The following is a 21,664-nucleotide window of genomic DNA, read 5'->3' as shown; positions in this document are numbered from 1 at the left end:
ATTACTTATATATTATATATACTATATACTATATATTTTATATATAATATATTATATATAACATACATATTTTATATATAATATATAACATACACATTATATATAATATATATTATATATAACATACATATTATATATATTATATATATATATATACACACACACACCTTTTTTTTTTTTTGAGATGGAGTTTTGCTCCTGTCATCCAAGCTGGAGTGCAGTGGTATGATCTTGGCTTACTGCAACCTCCGCCTCCCAGGTTCAAGTGATTCTCCTGCCTCAGCCTCCCGAGTAGCTGGGATTACAGGTGCCTGCCACCACACCGAGCTAGTTTTTGTACTTTTAGTAGAGACAGGGTTTCTCCATGTCTGACCTCAGGTGATCTACCCACCTCAGCCTCCCAAAGTGCTGTGATTACAGGCATGAGCCACCACACCCGGCCACGTAAAAATTATTTTTTAAAAATTTCAGATAGCCTACCCACCAAAAAAAGTCCAGGACCAGATGGATTCACAGCTGAATTCTACCAGAGGTACAAGGAGGAGCTGGTACCATTCCTTCTGAAACTATTTCAATCAATAGAAAAAAGGGAATCCTCCCCAACTCTTTTTATGAGGCCAACATCATCCTGATACCAAAGCCTGGCAGAGACACAACAAAAAAAGAGAATTTTAGACCAATATCCCTGATGAACATCGATGCAAAAATTCTCAATAAAATACTGGCAAACCGGATTCAGCAGCACATCAAAAAGCTTATCCACCATGATCAAGTGGGCTTCATCCCTGGGATGCAAGGCTGGTTCAACATTCGCAAATCAATAAACGTAATCCAGCATATAAACAGAACCAAAGACAAGAACCACATGATTATCTCAATAGATGCAGAAAAGGCTTTTGACAAAATTCAACAGCCCTTATGCTAAAAACGCTCAATAAATTCGGTATTGATGGAACGTACCTCAAAATAATAAGAGCTATTTATGACAAACCCACAGCTAATATCATACTGAATGGGCAAAAACTGGAAAAATTCCCTTTGAAAACTGGCACAAGACAGGGATGCCCTCTCTCACCACTCCTATTCAACATCGTGTTGGAAGTTCTGGCTAGGGCAATCAGGCAAGAGAAAGAAATCAAGGGTATCCAGTTAGGAAAAGAAGAAGTCAAATTGTCCCTGTTTGCAGATGACATGATTGTATATTTAGAAAACCCCATTGTCTCAGCCCAAAATCTCCTTAAGCTGATAAGCAACTTCAGCAAAGTCTCAGGATACAAAATTAATGTGCAAAAATCACAAGCATTCTTATACACCAGTAACAGACAAGCAGAGAGCCAAATCAGGAATGAACTTCCATTCACAATTGCTTCAAAGAGAATCAAATACCTAGGAATCCAGCTTACAAGGGATGTAAAGGACCTCTTCAAGGAGAACTACAAACCACTGCTCAGTGAAATCAAAGAGGACACAAACAAATGGAAGAACATACCATGCTCATGGATAGGAAGAATCAATATCGTGAAAATGGCCATACTGCCCAAGGTTATTTATAGATTCAATGCCATCCCCATCAAGCTACCAATGAGTTTCTTCACAGAATTGGAAAAAACGGCTTTAAAGTTCATATGGAACCAAAAAAGAGCCCGCATTGCCAAGACAATCCTAAGTCAAAAGGACAAAGCTGGAGGCGTCACGCTACCTGACTTCAAACTATACTACAAGGCTACAGTAACCAAAACAGCATGGTACTGGTACCACAACAGAGATATAGACCAATGGAACAGAACAGAGTCCTCAGAAATAATACCACACATCTACAGCCATCTGATCTTTGACAAACCTGACAAAAACAAGAAATGGGGAAAGGATTCCCTATTTAATAAATGGTGCTGGGAAAATTGGCTAGCCATAAGTAGAAAGCTGAAACTGGATCCTTTCCTTACCCCTTATACGAAAATTAATTCAAGATGGATCAGAGACTTAAATGTTAGACCTAATACCATAAAAACCCTAGAAGAAAATCTAGGTAGTACCATTCAGGACATAGGCATGGGCAAGGACTTCATGTCTAAAACACCAAAAGCAACGGCAGCAAAAGCCAAAATTGACACATGGGATCTAATTAAACTAAAGAGCTTTTGCACAGCAAAAGAAACTACCATCAGAGTGAACAGGCAACCTACAGAATGGGAGAAAATTTTTGCAACCTACTCATCTGACAAAGGGCTAATATCCAGAATCTACAAAGAACTCAAACAATATACAAGAAAAAAACAAACAACCCCATCAAAAAGTGGGCAAAGGATATGAACAGACATTTCTCAAAAGAAGACATCCATACAGCCAACAGACACATGAAAAAATGCTCATCATCACTCGCCATCAGAGAAATGCAAATCAAAACCACAATGAGATACCATCTCACACCAGTTAGAATGGCAATCATTAAGAAGTCAGGAAACAACAGGTGTTGGAGAGGATGTGGAGAAATAGGAACACTTTTACACTGTTGGTGGGATTGTAAACTAGTTCAACCATTATGGAAAACAGTATGGCGATTCCTCAAGGATCTAGAACTAGATGTACCATATGACCCAGCCATCCCACTACTGGGTATATACCCAAAGGATTATAAATTACTCTACTACAAAGACACATGCACACGTATGTTTATTGCGGCACTATTCACAATAGCAAAGACTTGGAATCAACCCAAATGTCCATCTGTGACAGACTGGATTAAGAAAATGTGGCACATATACACCATGGAATACTATGCAGCCATAAAAAAGGATGAGTTTGCGTCCTTTGTAGGGACATGGATGCAGCTGGAATCCATCATTCTTAGCAAACTATCACAAGAAGAGAAAATCACCGCATGTTCTCACTCATAGGTGGGAACTGAACAATGAGATCACTTGGACTCGGGAAGGGGAACATCACACACTGGGGCCTATCATGGGGAGGGGGGAGGAGGGAGGGATTGCATTGGGGAGTTATACATGATATAAACGTCATGCACATGTACCCTAGAACTTAAATTAAAAAAAAAAAAAAAATTTCAGAAAAATTATTTTGAGGAAGATCAATAAATTTGATAACATACTGCAACAGTAAGAGCATAGGAAACCAGATACTCTCATACATTTCCGGGAGGAATGTAAGTTAGTAGTCTTTATGACAGGCAATTTTACATTATCTGTTAAAATTTAAATGCCTATATATTCTTTGACATAGTAATGTGTTCCAATAAACAGTCACTGTGTCATTATACTAGCAAACGACTGGAGAACTAAAGGTATTGGAATATTTCTTGAGGGGAGCTCTGGGAAAATAAATAAATATATAAATACATGTATGGAAATAGTCAACTTATTAAATTATGTCATATTAATATATCGGAACAGCATGCAAATGTGACAAAAATTAGATAGCATTTTCTCTCTCCTTCTCTGTTTGCCTCTCCCTCTCCCTCTCTCTCTCTCTCCATATATATATATACACACATAAAATGTATTAATATGGACACTTTAAGAGGCTAAGGTGGGCAGATCACTTGAGGTCAGGAGTTCAAGACCAGCCTGGCCAACATGGTGAAATCCCATCTCTACTAAAAACACAAAAATTAGCCAGGCATGTTGGCACGTGCCTATAATCCCAGCTACTCAGGAGGCTGAGACAGGAGAATTGCTTGAACCCGGGAGATGGAGGTTGCAGTGAGCTGAGATCACACCACTGCACTCCAGCCTGGGTGACAAAGTGAGACTCCATCTCAAAAAAAGAAAAGAAAAGAAAAGAAGAAGAAAAAAAAAAATATATATATATATATACATAGAGAGAGAGAGAGAGAGAGAGAGAGAGAGACAGAAAGAGAGAGAGACAGAGAGAGAGAGAGAGACAGAGAGAAGCAGCAACATGATCAGTAGTAAAGCATCATTTTGCAGTCAAAGTGCCTGGGTTTGAATCCAGGCTCTGTAAGGTATGTACTTGCTGAGTAATCTCCAGCAAGTTAGTCAACCGTCCTCTGCCTCAGTTTCTTTTGCAAACTAGTGAAAATACAGGATTTCATGAGTATTAAAAGAATTAATTTAGGCCGGGTATGGTGGCTCACACCTGTAATTCCAGCACTTTGGGAGGCTGCAGCAGGTGGATCACTGAGGCCAGGAGTTCGAGACCAGCCTGGTCAACATGGCAAAACCCCATCTCTACTAAAAATACAAAAATTAGCCGGGCGTGGTAGCACGTCTGTAATCCCAGCTACTCAGGAGGCTGAGGCAGGAGAATTGTTTGAACCTGAGAGGTGGAGGTTGCAATGAGTTGAGATCGGGCCTTTGCATTCTAGACTGGGCAACAAGAGTGAAACTCTGTCTCAAAAAGAAAAAAAAGAAAAAGAAAAATTAGCTGGGTATGGTGGTGGGCGCCTGTAATCCTAGCTACTCAGGAGGCTGATGCAGGAGAATCACTTGAATCCAGGAGGTGGAGGTTGCAGTGAGCTGAGATCGCACCACTGCACTCCAGCCTAGGCAACAAGCACGAAACTCGGTTTCAAAAAAAAAAAAGGAAAGATTTATGTAAGGCATTTTAAAATATCACAGACACATAATTAGTATTCATTAATTGCTGGAATTTAAAAAAAAAGGGCCAGACACGGTGGCTCACGCCTATAATCCCAGAACTTTGGGAGGCAGAGGTGGGTGGATCACTAAAGGTCAGGAATTGGAGACCGGCCTGTCCAATACAGTGAAACCCCATCTCTACTGAAAATACAAAAAAATAAATAAATACAATTAGCTGGGCATGGTGGTGGGTGCCTGTAACTCTAGCTATTTGGGAGGCTGGGGCAGGAGAATTGCTTGAACACGGAAGGTGGAGGCTGCAGTGAGCCAAGATGGCTCTCCTGGGCGACAGAGGGAGCCTGAATCTTAAAAAAAAAAAAAAAGGTTGGGCATGGTGGCTCATGCCTGTAATCCCAGCACTTTGGGAGGCCGAAGCAGGGGGATTGTCTGAGCCCAGGAGATTGAGATCAAATTGGGCAACATGGTAAAACCTATGTAAAAACAAAAATGGTAAGAAAAAAAGAAGAAATAGAAAGGAAGGAAGGATGGGAAGGAAAGAGAAAGAGGAAAAGAAAGATGGATGGATGGAAGGAAGAACGGGAGGGAGGGAGGGGAAGGAAGGTCTTTGCAATACATTACTAAGTGATAAAAGCAAGATCCAGAACAGTACAGTACGTCACCTTGTGTATGAACAATACACTATATAGGCCGGGTGCGGTGGCTCATGCCTGTAATCCCAGCACTTTGGGAGGCCAAGGCGGGTGGATCACCTGAGGTCAAGAGCTCAAGACCAGCCTGGCCAACATGTTGAAAACACATTTCTACTAAAAATTCAAAAACTTGGCCGGGCGTGGTGGTGGGCGCCTGTAATCCCAGCTAGTTGGGAGGCTGAGCAGGAGAATTGCTTGAACCTGGGAGCCTAAGGTTGCAGTGAGCCAAGGTCGTGCCACTGCACTCCAGCCTGGGCAACAAAAGCAAAATTCTGTCTCAAAATAAACAAACAACTATATAAATGTATGTCTGCAAAAGTAGAGACTACCTCTGAGAAGCTAAACAAGAAATGTCTAACACTGAATCCTTTAAAAAAAGACCCTAGAAGCTGTGGGACAGAGAAAGAAATGTACTCTCCTCTTCATATTTTTTTTGAGACAGAATCTCGCTCTGTCACCAGAGTTCAAGCAACCTCTGCCTCCCAGTTCAAGCAATTCTCCTGTCTCAGCCTCCCGAGTAGCTGGGACTTCTCTGGGAAGCTAAACAAGAAATAGTCTAACACTGAATCCTTTAGAAAAAAGGCCCTAGAAGCTGTGGGGCAGATAAAGAAATGTTCTCTCCTCTTCATGTTTTTTTTTTTCTTTTCTTTTTCTTTTTTTTTTTTTTTTAATACGGAGTCTCGCTCTGTCACCAGGGTTCAAGCAACCTCTGCCTCCCAGGTTCAAGAAATTCTCCTGTCTCAGCCTCTCAAGTAGCTGGGACCACAGGCACCCGCCACCACACCCAGCTAATTTTTATATTTTCAGTAGAGACAGGGTTTCACCATAGTGGTCAGGCTGGTCTTGAACTCCTGACCTCAGGCAATTCATGCTCCTCAGCCTCCAAAAATGCTGGGATTACAGGCGTGAGTCTGTACACGGCACCCAGTCTAATTTCTGTATTTTTAGAAGAGACGGGCATGTGGTGGGTGAGCCAAGATCGTGCCACTGCACTCCAGGCTGGGCGACACAGCAAGACTCCATCTCAAAAAAAATGCAAAAATTAGCTGGGTGTGGTGGCACGCACCTGTAATCCCAGCTACACAGGAGGCTGAGGTAGAAGAATCACTTGAACACAGGAGGCAGAGGTTGTAGTGAGCCACAATCATGCCACTGCACTCCAGCCTGGTGACAAGAAGAAGACTCCATATCCAAAAAAAAAAAGAAAAAAGAAAAAAAGAATCAGTAATAAGCACTTATAAACTCAGGAAAATGTGAATTTCAAACACAAGTATCATGTTCAGTAAAAAAGAGGCAAACCAGGCCGGGCGCAGTGGCTCAAGCCTGTAATCCCAGCACTTTGGGAGGCCGAGACGGGCAAATCACAAGGTCAGGAGATTGAGACCATCCTGGCTAACATGGTGAAACCCCCGTCTCTACTAAAGAATACAAAAAACTAGCCGGGCGAGGTGGCGGGCGCCTGTAGTCCCAGCTACTCGGGAGGCTGAGGCAGGAGAATGGTGTAAACCCGGGAGGCGGAGCTTGCAGTGAGCTGAGATCTGGCCATTGCACTCCAGCCCGGGCGACAGAGCGAGACTCCGTCTCAAAAAACAAAAAAAAAAAAAGAGGGAAACCAATTCAATTTTTTAATAAACTGTGTTTCTTTCCAGAATTACCATAGTGATCAATTTTTCTTGGATCTTGCAGCCTCCTCTGGTCTTTATTGTGACCTACTTTTGTAACTCTTACTTTTTGCCTTTCTTCCATTTATCTTTTCATGACCTCACAGATAGCTTCCTCTATTTACAGTAAACCACGTTTTGACAGAATATTCTTACGTGTCTTTCTTTTCCAAAGCTCTTACTACGTTTATCAAAATTTTTATTTATATTAGGTGACAAATCAGCATTTGATTTCAGTCAACATCTTAATACATGTTTAAAACACAAATATTTGCGGATGTTGCATATATATGTATATACACAAACACAAATTATCTTCTCAAGGTATATAAAAGCTATTCTTGTATTTTAAGAACACAATCATATATTTCAAAAATAATATTACTGCAAGCATACTTAAAAATCACACACAAAGTGTGATTTAAAATGAATTTTCTATATAAGCTCCTGAGTCAGTCTGAGCCCCTGTCACTTACTGGCTATGTTACTTTGCTTAAGTTATATAATATAACCTCCCTGAACCTCAGTTTCCTCATCTGTAAACCCATGCTAATAACAGGATCAAACATTGGGATATTACTATAGAAGAGTAAATGAGGTAAAAGACATTTCAAACAACGTCAGATTCATAGTAAGTGCTTAAAAATACATATTAACAGCCAGGCACAGTGGATCATGCCTGTAATCCCAGCACTTTGGAAGTCCGAGGTGGGTGGATCACAAGGTCAGGAGTTCGAGGCCAGCCTGACCAACATGGTGAAATACCGTCTCTACTGAGAAAAAAAAAAAAAATTAGCTGGGCGTGGTGGTGGGTGCCTGTAATCCCAGCTACTCAGAAAGCTGAGGCAGGAAAATCACCTGAACCCAGGAGGCGGAGGTTGCAGTGAGTCAATACTGCACCACTGCACTCCAGCCTGGGCAACAGAGTGAGACACCATCTCAAAATAAATAAATACTAACAATGTTATCATGACATTACTAATACAATTAATATTATAAAATATAAGTTACTATAATACAAAGTAGTAAAAGCACATAAAGTGAAAGACTAGTTGGCAATGAGTTGTCTACGAAGTAAGTGCTATGGCTAATTTTTGGCCGGGCAAGGTTGCTGATACCTGTAATACCAGCACTTTGGGAGGCTGAGGTGGGAGGATCACTTGAGCCCAGGAGTTCAAGACCAGCCTAAGCAACATGGCAAAACCCTGTCTCTACAACAAACAAACAAAATTATCTGTCCATGGCAGTGTGTGCCTGTGGTCCCAGCTACTTGGGAGGCTGAGGTGGGAGGATCACTTAAGCCTGGGAGGTTGAGGCTGCAGTGAACCAGAATTGTGCCACTGCACTCCAGTCTGGGCGACAGAATGAGACCCTGTCTCAAAAAAAAAAAAAAGACTAATTTTTAAAAAATGAAACTAATCTAAAACCTTATGATTAAACAAAGTATACAATTAGAACTGATTACATTCCATATTATTTAAAAATTAAATTAATTCAAGTCAGAGCTCTAAAAATTAAGAAATTTTATTTTTGAAAAGAACATGCAAACATAAATGGAAAAGGAAAGTCATATTGTTTATCTTATTCTTCAAAGGGCTATTTATTGTCTTTATATCAGATGCTCCTTTTTTTCTTAATCTGTTTTCCAATTTGGGCTACAAAAAATCCCAATGAATAATATAAGAGCAATAATCATTATCCTATGCAATGGATCTCAAGTTATTTAATCCTTGGAAAAAGGTCATAACATTTTCCATTATCTATCACCATAAAATATATACAGAAAACTCTAACTACTTGGAGCTACACTATTCCAACCTCTCCTTTGTCTTATAACGGTACCTTAAAAAAATTCAGGTGGGGCACAATGACTTACATCTGTAATCCCAGCACTTTGGGAGGCTGAGGGGGGTGGATCACGAGGTCAACAGATCGAGACCATCCTGGCCAACATGGTGAAACCCCATCTCTACTAAAAATACAAAAATTAGCTGGGGGGGGGTGGTGTGCTCCTGTAGTCCCAGCTACTCAGGAGGCTGAGTCAGGAGAATTGCTTGAATCCAGGAGGCAGAGTTTGCAGTGAGCTGAGATCACGACCCTGCACTCCAGCCTGGGCGACAAAGAGAGATTTCGTCTTCAAAAAAAAAAATCAAAGACTGGAATTTCAAAGAAGCTGAGACAACAATCTTGAAGAAATACAACTCCTCACTTATCTAATGGATCAGAATCGCTGGGAAACTTACCCTGGGAAATGTAGAAATCTGCATTTTTAAACAACCCCCGAGTTTGTACACTTGTCTTTGTTTATCTCTGAGATAGGGTCTTGCCTTGTCACCCAGGCTGGAATGCAGCGGTGCAATCACAGCTCACTGCAGCCTCAGCCTCCCAGGCTCAAGTGATGCTCCCACCTCAGCCTCCCTAGTAGCTAGAACTACAGGCATATGCCACCATGCCCAGCTAATTTTAGCTAGAACTATAGGCATACGCCACCATGCCCAGCTAATTTTTGATTTTTTTTTTTTTTTTTTTTTTTTTGCAGAGACAGGGTCTCACTATATTGCCCAGGCTGGTCTCCAACTCCTGGGCTCAAGGGATCCTCCCGCCTTAGCCTCCCAAAGTGCTAGGATTACAGAGGTGAACCACTACACCCGGCCATGTACTGTCATTTTAAGTGTAAGTGAGGAATAATGAAACAGAAAGGGTTAATTTAAAACGTTCTGGGTGGTGAATCTTGAGCAAATTTCAATGAGGGGAGAAACATTAAGTAGTAGGGAGGAGTGAAGCAGTAAAGCCAAGACAAAGGAATGGTATATGTAAGAGAACTCAGTTTCGAAAGATGTTTCAGCATCCTAGGCATATATAAGTAACCATACCTGTACCAAATAAGCAGCTGAGGCACAGCAGATAGGCAAGACTGCCAACCAAAACTTCTTAGAAAAACATCAGGCTTTCATTGTTTAATTCTTCCCCCAGTTTCTAGAGGAAAGGCTTTCTATGTAAGCCTCCAATGCAGTACAATACTAATTGACAGAGCAGAGGACCCAAACAACTGAAGCAAAGGAAGGTACTTTTGTTTTCAATAGATAACAAGGATCTTAAAAAAAAGGAAAAGGGGCCGAGGAAGGTGGCACTTTGGAACTTGAGCCCAGGAGTTTGAGACCAGCCTAGGCAATATAGTGAGACCCCCGAGTCTTAGGGGAAAAAAAGGAAAAAGGTTAAAAAGCCATCTTGTTTTTTGTACTGGATTATTACAAACATTTATAAACACAGAAGTTTCATATAAGGGAGGCTTAGGCCAGGTGCGATGGCTCACGCCTGTAATCCCAGCACTTTGGGAGTCCAAGGCGGGTGGATCACCTGATGTCAGGAGTACAAGACCAGCCTGGACAAGACGGTGAAACCCTGTCTCTACTAAAAATCCTAAAAAAATTAGCCAGCATTGTGGTGGGCGCCTGTAATCCCAGCTACTCCAGAGGCTGAGGCAGAGAATTGCTTGAACCCGGGAGGCGGAAGTTGCAGTGAGCCAAGACTTACACCACTGCACCCCAGCCTGGGCGATAGAGCAAGACTCCGTCAGGAAGCTTTCTTTCAGAACAGCTAACCAAAAAATTATGCAAATTTAGAGTGAAAAAATGTAAAACAAGAAATTTAAAGCATTACAAGATTAATTTTAATGTAACTGGTCAGTTTGCACATCTGTAAAATAAGAGTTTGAAACTAGGTGATTTCTAACATCCAGTCTGCTTCAAAGTCTAAAATTCTATGATACTCAAATTCCTTAAACTTTGAATTAAATAAACTAGGTTGTTTAAAAACTAAAATCTAAGCTTATTCTGATAATTCAAATAACTCTGAAATGTTAGGATATCAATATCCCATAAACGATTCAGCAGTATTGTTTTCAGACTTCCCGTTAGTATGTGTCCAGAACAAATAAAGAGCAAAAATAGCTATTTTCTCTTTGACTGCTAATACTAATAGCATACAAAATAGCTACTCACTGAGAAGGCATCATAAAAGGCTCTATTGTTACAGAATCCTAAAAGTCTCATGAAAATAAGAGAAACATCATCAGCTAACATCATCAGGCCAAACACAGCTCACTGAAAATTTTAAATTCGTAAATGCTTAGATTAAATGAAAAATTCGAGATATTTATCTATCACGCAAAACAGGTTAGCACTGCTTCACAATCTGAACGTCACCGTATAGCTCCTTTGGTTAAACAGAAAAAAACTTCCCATGGTACTCTTTCCTCCTAATTCTGCCATTCTTACTATGTACAATGCGTATTTTCCATGTACTGTAAGAGAGATGCACTACACAGAATTATCCATGGGGACAAAATTTTATCTACACTGAAATTTAATGTGGGATAAGTAAGCTTACCATAATGGAGTTTTACACAGAATGTGTATTTCTCAATGTAAAATGATTTTGTGAAGTAAAGGGGAAAAATAGAGGAAGTTTGTTTCCTTAGAGTCTCCATAATTACGCACTTTATTCTTAAAATAAGGGACTGGTCTGCAGGATTAACAAATCTTACAATTCAAAGACAGATAAACATTGGAAGGACAAAAGAAGTAAGCAAAATAAAAACGATTACCATAAAAAACTCTTCCCTTGGCAGTTTTCAGAGGATTAAAAAAAAAAAACTCTTCCTGATTGTCAGGCTGAACCTGCTGTCACATTTGCCATTTTTATAAACCAACTAGTCTGATCAAGAGCCCTATCTTTAAGAATAACTTCTAAACCATGCACTTTTAGAGCTAATGAGGTAATAATACCATAGTATTACAGTTGTAGCTCAACAACTGTTAGATACTACAGATCAGTGATCCAGAAGATAATTAAACTTTATCAGCAAAGTAGCAACCACACCCCTTAAAAATAGAACTCACACTGTGCTCCATTAACTTCCATAAAGGGAATTTCGCTGAAAATCGATTACTTCATTGCTTGAAACTAGCACGTTTGTTTTGGAATTACAGTAAGGTTTTGTAAACACTCTCACGGTAAAGCTAATGACTTTACCTCTTTCTGAAACAATCAGTTTCAGGGAAGGCACCATATATTACGGTGAAACTGGGTCTTAGTTTACATAGCGATTAATTATTTAAAAACTTCACTTCCACTGTGCATTGCAAGAATTAAAGCCGTTTTAAAAACTCAACCAAAGCCCAATGACAATATATTACTCTAGAAAAAGTGTGTCCTTTGGGTTCTAAGAAAGGCATTAAATGGGAATTTAATATTAAAATATAATTCAATGGCTAAGTCTCTAGTTTCCCCCAATCACTTAATTTTTCAAAACCCAGAAAGGGCCTGTTTGAGGGTATTGTAAAAACCTGTGGAAAGAGTGGCTTTGGAGGGGAACGGCCGAATTAAAATAAACGCAGAGAGCAAAGAGAACTCCGAGTTCTTTGAACTCCCCCAGGCTGAACAGGACGAGAGGGAACCTTACCTGCCAGCGGCCATAGGTGAGGAGGATCATAGAAATGGGGATGGCGGTGCCGGACATGGCATGGGTGGAGGGCATGCTGTACTCGGAGTTGTAGAAGACCTCCAACTTGACCACGGGCGGCGAGGCGGGTCGCGGCCAGCGGATGATGTCCTTGGTGCACTGGCCCAGGTACATGACCAGCACCCAGATGACCACGAGCCTCCGGCCCACCAGAGGGTCCAGGTTCCAGATCCAAAAGGGGAAGAACAGGATGTAGAAGAGTTCGTTGCCCAGCTCCGTGCCGAAGCAGAACAGGCAGTAGAGCGGCCAGTTGCTCACGCGGGCCAACTGGCCCTCCTCGCCCGTCAGCGAGTTGCGGCGCAGGGCGCCCGCGCGCCGCGGCGAGGCCGGGCCCAGCTCGGCCGCCAACCCGTTCCGCACGTCGTTGGGGGCGCCGCCGCCGTCCGCCTTGGCGGGGCACTGATTGCGGTCGCTCCCGGGCGGTTGGGGTCCTCCGGGCGCCCCCGGCGGCCGCCCTCGCAGTCGAGGGTCTCCGGCGAGGGGCGCCTCCGCCTTCTCATCCTCCCTTGGATCTGCCGAGCGGCGCGGCGGCGCTTCCACCCCGCACAGCCGCTGGAAACGGGCCACTTTCTGCGGGTCCTGCAGACGGCCGACCAGCTGGGCCAGGCGCTGCCTCAGCGACATGATAACGGAACCCCCGGGAAGGCTGGCCGGTCCCCGGCCCAGCCCCGAACTGTCCCCGCGCTCTCGGCGAGCAGCAGCGGAACCCGCACCGCGCTCTATCCTTCGGAGTGCGCCGGGTGACGGCGCCACAGGCCGCTGCGGCCGCCGCGCGCCCTCGCGCGCCCTCGCGCGCCCCTCCCTCTCCGCGCGCGCCCCGCCACCGCCCGCGGCCTCCGCGCGCGCGCCGCGCCGCGCCGCGCCCCGCCCCGCCCCGCCCCCACCCGGGCTCCCTGAGGGGCCGGGCTGCGCGGTTCAGACCAGAGCGCATCCGGCGGCTGCTTGGCGTTGAGGATCCGCAGGCGGCCGCTTTGAGGTCCCCGGTAATAACCACCAGCAGGCGTCGCGGCGCTAGTTTGGTGGGACGCGGCGTGTTTCCCTGCTCTACCTTCAGCCCTTCTTCCACGCTGGCTAGTGTCGCCGGATGCCCTCAGCCAGACGTTGACTTGAAGAGGCCACGATCCTGGTGCCAGCTTGTGCAATGCCTGTGACCAAGCAGCCGGACATTCTGCTGGCACAGAACCAAATGGTGAATGATCAATGAAGGCGAAGCAACCACGATGAATCCGGAATCATTCGACTCAAGTAATTAACAAGTAATTACAGAGCTGTCCCAGACGACTGATGTTCGAAAAACCACGTGCCAATTGACCAGTGTTGGCAAGACTACATGTAGATCCCAAGACAGGCCAGGTGATATTAACAGGTGTGGTCTGCAAAAGAAAACCCAGCCACCTACAAATTCAAAATACTGTGTCATTTATCAAATATTATGGTATATGTTAAGGGAGCAAAGGTGTTCTTGACTTAAGTGTAAAATTTCCTTTTCATAGATTCTAATACCTAGAGGGCTTGCACAGAATAAATGTAGAGAATGAATACAGTATATAGATTTTTAAGTTTGATAACGTTAATTTAAACGCTTAACTTCCCTGTCTCACAAGTTACCAACTTGACTTCTAGCTAGAGCAGTTTATAAGGTCTCTGGACTCCTCAAATCAGGTGAATGTCTTTTATGTATATCTGGAGAGAGAGAGATGAGACAGAGTCTCGCTATATTGCCCAGGCTGGTCTCCAACTCCTGGGCTGAAGTGATTCTCCTGCCTTGGCCTCCCAAAGTGCTGGGTTTACAGGTGTGAGCCACCACACCCAGCCATGGTCAGGTGAATGTCTGTAATTAAAGAATGTGAACTACTTCCAACAAACAGGCTTGAAATTGCCCCATGCCTTGAAGACACCAGAAATGTTTTCCTTCAGGCGTGGTAGTTAACGCCTGTAATCCCAACACTTTGGGAGGTCGAGGAGGGAGGATGGCTTGAGTCCAGGAGTATGACAACAGCCTGGGCAACGTAGGGAGACCCCACCTCTACAAAAAATGAACAAAATTAGCCGGGCAGGGCTGGGCACAGTGGCTCACGCCTGTAATCCCAACACTTTGCAAGGCCGAGGCAGGCGGATCACCTGAGGTCGGGAGTTAAAGCCCAGCCTGACCAACATGGAGAAACCCCCTGTCTACTGAAAATACAATATTAGGCGGGCGGGGTGGCGCATGTCTGTAATCCCAGCTACTCCGGAGGCTGAGGCAGGAGAATTGCTTGAGCTCTGGAGGCGGAAGTTGTGAGCCGAGATCGCGCCATTGCACTCCAACCTGGGCAACAAGAGTGAAACTCTATCTCAAAAAAAAAAAAACACAAAAGCCAGGCATGGTGGCCCACACCTGTAGTCCCAGATAACTGGGGGACTGAGGCAGGAGGATTGTTTGAGCCCGGGAGGTCAAGGCTGCAGTGAAGCCTGATTGTGCCATTGCATTCCAGCCTGGGTAACAGAGTGAGACCCTATCTCAAAAAAAAAAAAAAAAGAAAAATATTTTCATTTCCCAGGGACAGGTACTCTCCTCCTCCCACTCCACTTGCTAGGCTGTGGCCATAGAAATAGGAATAAATCATCACCCATGCTCTCAAGTTGTTCACAGTATAAAAGGGAGATAAAGACAGGACTACTTCTAGAGTACGAAGCAGATGGCAAGTGTAAAACAGAGACATAAACAGCATGCCTTGGAAAGGAGAAGGACAAGTTTGACTAGGAACGGAAGAAAGGTGTTAGAAGGTGATCCTGTTGAGCTGGATTGTTTTACAGAGCAAAATATGAATAGGTGAAGAAGCCCATTTTGGGAAGAGAAAGTGAAAGAAGATAGTGATAGGCAAAAATGTATTTGGTAAACAATAGTCCATAGAGACCAGGTGCAGTGGCTCACTCCTTTGATCCCAGCACTTTGGGAAACTGAGGTGAGAGGATCACTTGAGGTCAGTGGTTTGACACCAGCCTAGGCAACATGGCAAGACCCTATCTCTACAAAAATATTTTCTAAAAAATTAGTAGGGGCCTGGTGCAGTGGTTCATACCTGTAATCCCAGCACTTTGGGAGGCCAAGGCTGGTGGATCACTTGAGGTCAGGAGTTTGAGACCAGCCTGGCCAACATGGTGAAATCCCATCTCTATTAAAACTACAAAAATTAGCCAGGCATGGTGGCAGGCGCCTGTAATCCCAGCTACACAGGAGGCTGAGGCAGGAGAATTGCTTGAACCTGGGAGGTGGCAGTTGCAGTGAGCCAAGATTGTGCCACTGCACTCCAGCCTGGGCAATAGAGCTAGACTCAGTCTCAAAAATAAAGAAAAATAAAAAAATTAGCTGAGTGTGATGGCACATGCCTATAGTCCTTGCTACTCTTAAGGCTGAGGTGGAAAGATTGCTTGAGCCCAGGAGTTAGAGGTTACAGTGAGCTACAATTTGTACCACTGCACTCCAGCCTGAACAGCAGAGTAAGACCTTGTCTCAAACAGTAAAAATTTAAAAATGAAAAAAAAAAGTAGCTTATAGCATAGAGTAGCAAGGGTGATTGGAAGTGGGATTACAAAGGGAGGATAGTATTAGTTTGTAAATCCTTGAATACCAAAGTGATTTAATTTTGTAGACAGTGGGAGCCATGGAAGGCTTTTAGGCTAGGGAGTGACACCATTAGAACTGTGTTTTAGAAGGATAACTGGGAAAGAAATCAAGACGATTTGTCAGAGGTCAGAGAGTGAAGGCTAGGTAAATAATTAGAAGATTATTGTAGTCATCAGGTGAGAAACAATGAGAGCCTGAACTAGGACCTTGGTCCTGGGGGGTTGGAAGGGAGGGGATAGATTTGAATGAGATTTTGGAACTAGGAAAAAATTAAAATGTTTCATTTGAATTCATAGGACTACAGGAGGCAAATATTAGTCCATTCCTGGTTGGAACAAACTTGTGTCTAATTTTTTTTGTTTTGATACAGAGTCTTGCTCTGTCACCAGGCTGGAGCACAGTAGTGCGATCTCAGCTCCCGGCAACCTCTGCCTCCTGGGTTCAAGCGATTCTCCTGCCTCAGCCTCCTGAGTAGCTGGGACTACAGGCGCCCGCCACTACGCCCAGCTAATTTTTTGTATTTTTAGTAGAGACAGGGTTTCACTGTGTTAGCCAGGATGGTCTCAATCTCCTGACCTCGTGATCTGCCTGCCTCAGCCTCCCAAAGTGCTGGGATTACAGGCATGAGTCACCGAGCCCGGCCAACCCTTGTATCTAATATTGAAGCATTAGCAATGTAGTGAAGGATAGAAAACATGAGAAAAATATACAAACATATTAAAAGAAGGTGTAAAGCCAGGTATACTAAACAGCTCTGGAAAATGAGACAAAGTAATCACTCCGTGGAGTAAGCAGAGAGGTGGCATTGGATTCTCTACGAATGGTTCTGTGAAACAGATGATTCGTTGGCATTTGAAGACAAGGAGCATCTTGGTTTATAGAGAGAAGGGGAGAACAGCGTCAGGCTGAGGGATTGTGCATGTGCTTTTCCGTCAAAATAATTTGTTTACAAGGGAATTATTCAGATTCATCTGAAGAATTTCCTATTCTAGGGACTGTTTATCCCAGAGATGGCAGAGAAAGAGGAAAGTATGTAAAACAAAGTAGAGGTGATCATTATATCACATGGCTGATTTATGAGTCTTTAGCACTGGTATATTTTGTCAGAATGCAATATTCTCTTTAACAGTAGTGGGAACAAAGATGATAGAGAAATGGAAATTTGACCTATAACTGCACTAAACAGGAAAAATAATACAAGCTGACAGAACTTGAAGGAGCTGACACTGGTGCAATACATCATTGTTAATGAGCGGGACATGGTCTTACCTACATACCAAAGAGCCATGGTATAAAGAATAGTAGTTTGGGTGGTTTCTATCCATATTCCCTCTGAAATTTTTCTAATAGAATACCTTAAAATTTAATTGAAATTTAACTATAGGCCAGGCACCGTGGGTCATGCCTGTAATCCCAAAATTTTGGGAGGCCAAGGCAGGAGGATTGCTTGAGGCCAGGAGGTCAAGACCAGCCTGGGCAATGTGGTGAGACCCTGCCTCTAAGAAAAAGAAAAAAGTAAAAAGAAAACAAAAAAAATTAACTATATTAAAAGATTCAAATATAAACATTCTGTGGCAAGTATTTTTATCACAAAGCATAACATTTTAATTTTTTAAATTTTTGTTTATTTTCTCCATTCTCTCAGAATGTGAATAAACATTTTTTTGAAGAAAAAATATTGCTGCCAAGTAGGGATATACTACCTGGGTATGATTCAGTGTCTTTCCTGCAAAAGCCAAATAAAAATATTCCATGATATGAGAACTGTGTCATATCCATGCTTCATAATTAACATGTTGATTTTCTTATATCCTTCTCTGTGCTTGAGTTTATTTTTATTTTTATTTTTATTTGAGATGGAGTCTTGCTCTTTCGCCCAGGCTGGAGTGCAGCGGCGTAATCTTGGCTCACTGCAACCTCCACCTCCTGGTTTCAAGCAATTCTCCTGCGTCAGCCTCCCAAGTAGCTGGGATTACAGGAATGTGCCACCACACCCAGCTGATTTTTGTATTTTTAGTGGAGACGCGGTTTTTGCCATGTTGGCCAGGCTGGTCTTGAACTCCTGACCTCGTGATCCACCTGCCTCAGCCTCCCAAAGTACTGGGATTATAGGTGTGAGCCACCTCGCCTAGCCCTCAGTTTAATTTTATACATTAGTAAAATTTTTTTTGACATAGATATTCTATAAAGGTAAAATGTTGCTGTCATTTCTAATGTAACTTTCATAAAAGTAGTAAGGAAACAATATGCAGTCTTAGCTAACTTGGGCATTTTACCTTCCATAGGCAAATTAAATTTGTACCTTATTATGTTGGATTGAGATAAATCACTGATTCAACTACTTTTACAATGAGGTCAAAGAACTTTATCTTTAGAAATATACATTCTAAGTAATCTATGTTTACAACTATTTTACTTAACAAAATTATAATATTCATTTTAAACTGAATATTTATTGTCATTAACTTGTTTTCTTTTGCCTATCTGGAACCTAATTTAATTTTTTATTATTAAATGATAAAATGTATATATTGCAAACTATTTGCCATAAATTGTTAATATTATAGATTTTTTTTTTCTTTGAGACAGTCTCGCTCTGTCACCAGGTTGGAGTGCAGTAATGTAATCTTGGCTCACTGCAGTCTCCACCTCCCAGGTTCAAGCGATTCTCCTGCCTCAGCTTCCCAAGTAGCTGGGATTACAGGCATATGCCACCATGCCCAGCTAATTTTTGTATTTTTAGTAGAGACGGGGTTTCACTATGTTGACCAGGATGGTCTCGATCTCCTGACCTCATGATCTACCCACCTTGGCCTTCCAAAGTGGTGGGATTACAGGCATGAGCCACCGTGCCCGGCCCATTATAGAATTGTTTTATTTTTATTTTTTTAGGGACCAGGTCTCACTATATTGCCCAGGCTAGTCTTGAACTCCTGGCCTTAAGCAATCCTGCCTCACCCTCCCAAGTAACTGGGATTATAGGTGCAAGCCATAGCACTCGGCTATTACTAGAATATTTGTGATATGTTGATATCAGCAATAGTACATTATGGGCATCAATAAATATTCATTATGAATAAGTTATTTTTGAAAAATTAAACCTATGTTAATTAAATTCTTTATATATACACCTAATGATTTTATCCTGCATCTTTGATTAGTTTTATTATATTTCTCAAAAATAGGATTTTCTCTGAATTCTCAAAAATCTCTGTCATAGCACAAATGTAAATAAAATGTGTGATGTATATTAATAAAATTTTATCATTAATGGATAATGAGTTTTCTATCTTCTAAGGTTTCTATGCCTCAACGTTTGAATCACCTTCTCCCAAGGTAAAATTCTAAGGGAAAGTACCTTACACAGAAATGGTCTAAAAGCATCTCAGGCAAAAAGCAAAAATAGAACAAAATAAATGAATGATAATAAATGGCCCCATCACCCGCTTTATTTCTAGCCCACATAGGCTGAGCTGACCGTGGAATTCTTCCTTACCATAGAGACCATTTATATTGTTTTCCTTTACCCAAACTCTGTAATGTTTTTAAAGAAAATTACTCCCTAAGACATTTTTCCTCTTTCCTTGTTAACAATTCTCTTCTCAGTCCTATTTTTCTTTTTTTTTTTTTTTTTTTTTTTTTTTGAGACGGAGTCTTGCTCTGCCACCCAGGCTGGAGTGCAGTGGCCGGATCTCAGCTCACTGCAAGCTCCGTCTCCCGGGTTTATGCCATTCTCCTGCCTCAGCCTCCCGAGTAGCTGGGACTACAGGCGCCCGCCTCGTCGCCCGGCTAGTTTTTTGTATTTTTAAGTAGAGACAGGGTTTCACCGTATTAGCCAGGATGGTCTCGATCTCCTGACCTCGTGATCCGCCCGTCTCGGCCTCCCAAAGTGCTGGGATTACAGGCTTGGTATTTTTCTTGTTCTTAAAATCTGACTGGGCTGGGCATGGTGACTCACACCTGTAATTCCAGCACTTTGGGAGGCCAAGGAGGGTGGATCACCTGAGGTCAGGAGTTCAAGACCAGCCTGACCAACATGGAGAAACCCCCGTCTCTATTAAAAATACAAAATTAGCCGGATGTGGTGCCGTATGCCTGTAATCCCAGCTACTCGGGAGACTGGAGCAGGAGAATGGCTTGAACCCGGGAGAGGGAGGTTTCAGTGAGCCGAGATCACTCCATTGCACTCCAGCTGACCCATCTGACTTCCGGTCCGTGCCGAGCTCACTCAAACTGCAGCCATGTCTGGGGACGACATGATTTTTGATCCTACTAAGAGTAAGAAGAAAAAGAAGAAGCCTTTTATGTTAGATGAGGAAGGGGATACCCAAACAGAGGAAACTCAGCCTTCAGAAACAAAAGAAGTGGAGCCAGAGCCAACTGAGGACAAAAACTTGGAAGCTGATGAAGAGGACAATAGGAAAAAATATGCTTCTGATGATCTAGATGACTTGAACTTCTTTAATCGAAAGAAAAAGAAGAAAAAAACAAAAGATATTTGATATTGATGAAGCTGAAGGTGTAAAGGATCTTCAGATTGAAAGTAGTGTTCAAGAATCAGCTGAACCAGAGGATGACCTTGACATTATGTTTGGCAACAAAAAGAAGAAAAAGAAGGTCAAGTTCCCAGATAAGGATGAAATACTAGAGAAAGGTGAGACTCTGGAAGATGAAGACAGCAAAAAAGATGATGGTGTGTCATTCAGTAATCAGGCCCTGCTTGGGCAGGCTCAAAAAGAGACTACACATATGAGGAGCTACTGAATCGAGTGTTCAACATCCTGAGGGAAAAGAATCTAGATATGGTTGCCGGGGAAAAAAGGAAATCTGTCATGAAACCTCCAAGGTCGTCTGAGTAGGAACCAAGAAAACTTCTTTTGTCAACTTAACAGATATCTGTTAACTATTACATCATCGGCCCAAACATCTCCTTGCATTTTCGTTGGCTGAATTGGGTACAAGTGATTCTATAGATGGTAATAACCAACTTGTAATCAAAAAAAGATTCCAACAGAAATAGAGAAAATGTCTTGAGAAGATATAACAAGGAATATGTCACTTGTCACACATGCCAATCACCAGACGCAATCCGGCAGAAGGATAGGCGACTCTATTTCCCACAGCGTGAAACTTGTCATTCTAGATGTTCTGTTGCCAGTATCAAAACCGGCTTCCAGGCTGTCACTGGCAAGTGAGCACAGCTCTGTGCCAAAGCTAACTAATTTGCTAATCACTGATTTTGCAAAGCGTGTTGTGGAGATGTGGCTGGACAGGTTTGCCATTACAGTGGATATACTGTTGTATTAAAAATAAGACAAAAAAGCTGCCAAGTTGTTTGGTGAGTGGTTGGTTGGTCTGAAATCCTTGCAAGATGCTGATGCTCAAGCTGTTGACATACTCATTGCCTACTTAGTAACTATCAGAGAAAAGTGATATGGGGTAAGGAGGTGCTTTTTTAAAATCATTCATAGACTTCTGTAAAATGCAAGGTAAATTAAAGTTATTATAACAGTGAAAAAAAATCTGATTGATGCCTTTTTTCCCCCCAACAATGATTGGAAATATAGATGTCTTACTGGTTCAAAAGATTTTTTTTTTAAGTTCAG

At 42.5% G+C, this 21,664-nt stretch overlaps 1 protein-coding gene and 1 pseudogene across 1 annotated transcript in view; one reads left to right on the top strand and one right to left on the bottom strand.

Moving 5' to 3' along the window:
• The window catches only part of SGPP1 (sphingosine-1-phosphate phosphatase 1), a 48,318-nt gene extending 35,058 nt beyond the window's left edge, over window positions 1-13,260 (bottom strand). Inside the window, exon 1 of the mRNA XM_033187777.1 lies at window positions 12,392-13,260. Coding sequence (XP_033043668.1) covers window positions 12,392-13,075 — 684 coding nt within the window. The 5' untranslated portion in view covers window positions 13,076-13,260. The remainder of the gene's footprint in view (window positions 1-12,391) is intronic.
• A 7,009-nt stretch (window positions 13,261-20,269) lies between these two features.
• On the top strand, window positions 20,270-21,342 carry LOC117071160 (annotated as a pseudogene).
• The last annotated feature ends 322 nt before the right edge of the window (window positions 21,343-21,664 follow it).

Source organism: Trachypithecus francoisi, unplaced genomic scaffold (assembly GCF_009764315.1).
Source record: "Trachypithecus francoisi isolate TF-2019V2 unplaced genomic scaffold, Tfra_2.0 Lachesis_group3, whole genome shotgun sequence".
Lineage (NCBI taxonomy): Eukaryota > Metazoa > Chordata > Mammalia > Primates > Cercopithecidae > Trachypithecus > Trachypithecus francoisi.
Note: the sequence above shows the minus strand (reverse complement) of the source record. Positions and strands in the feature narration are given on the sequence as shown.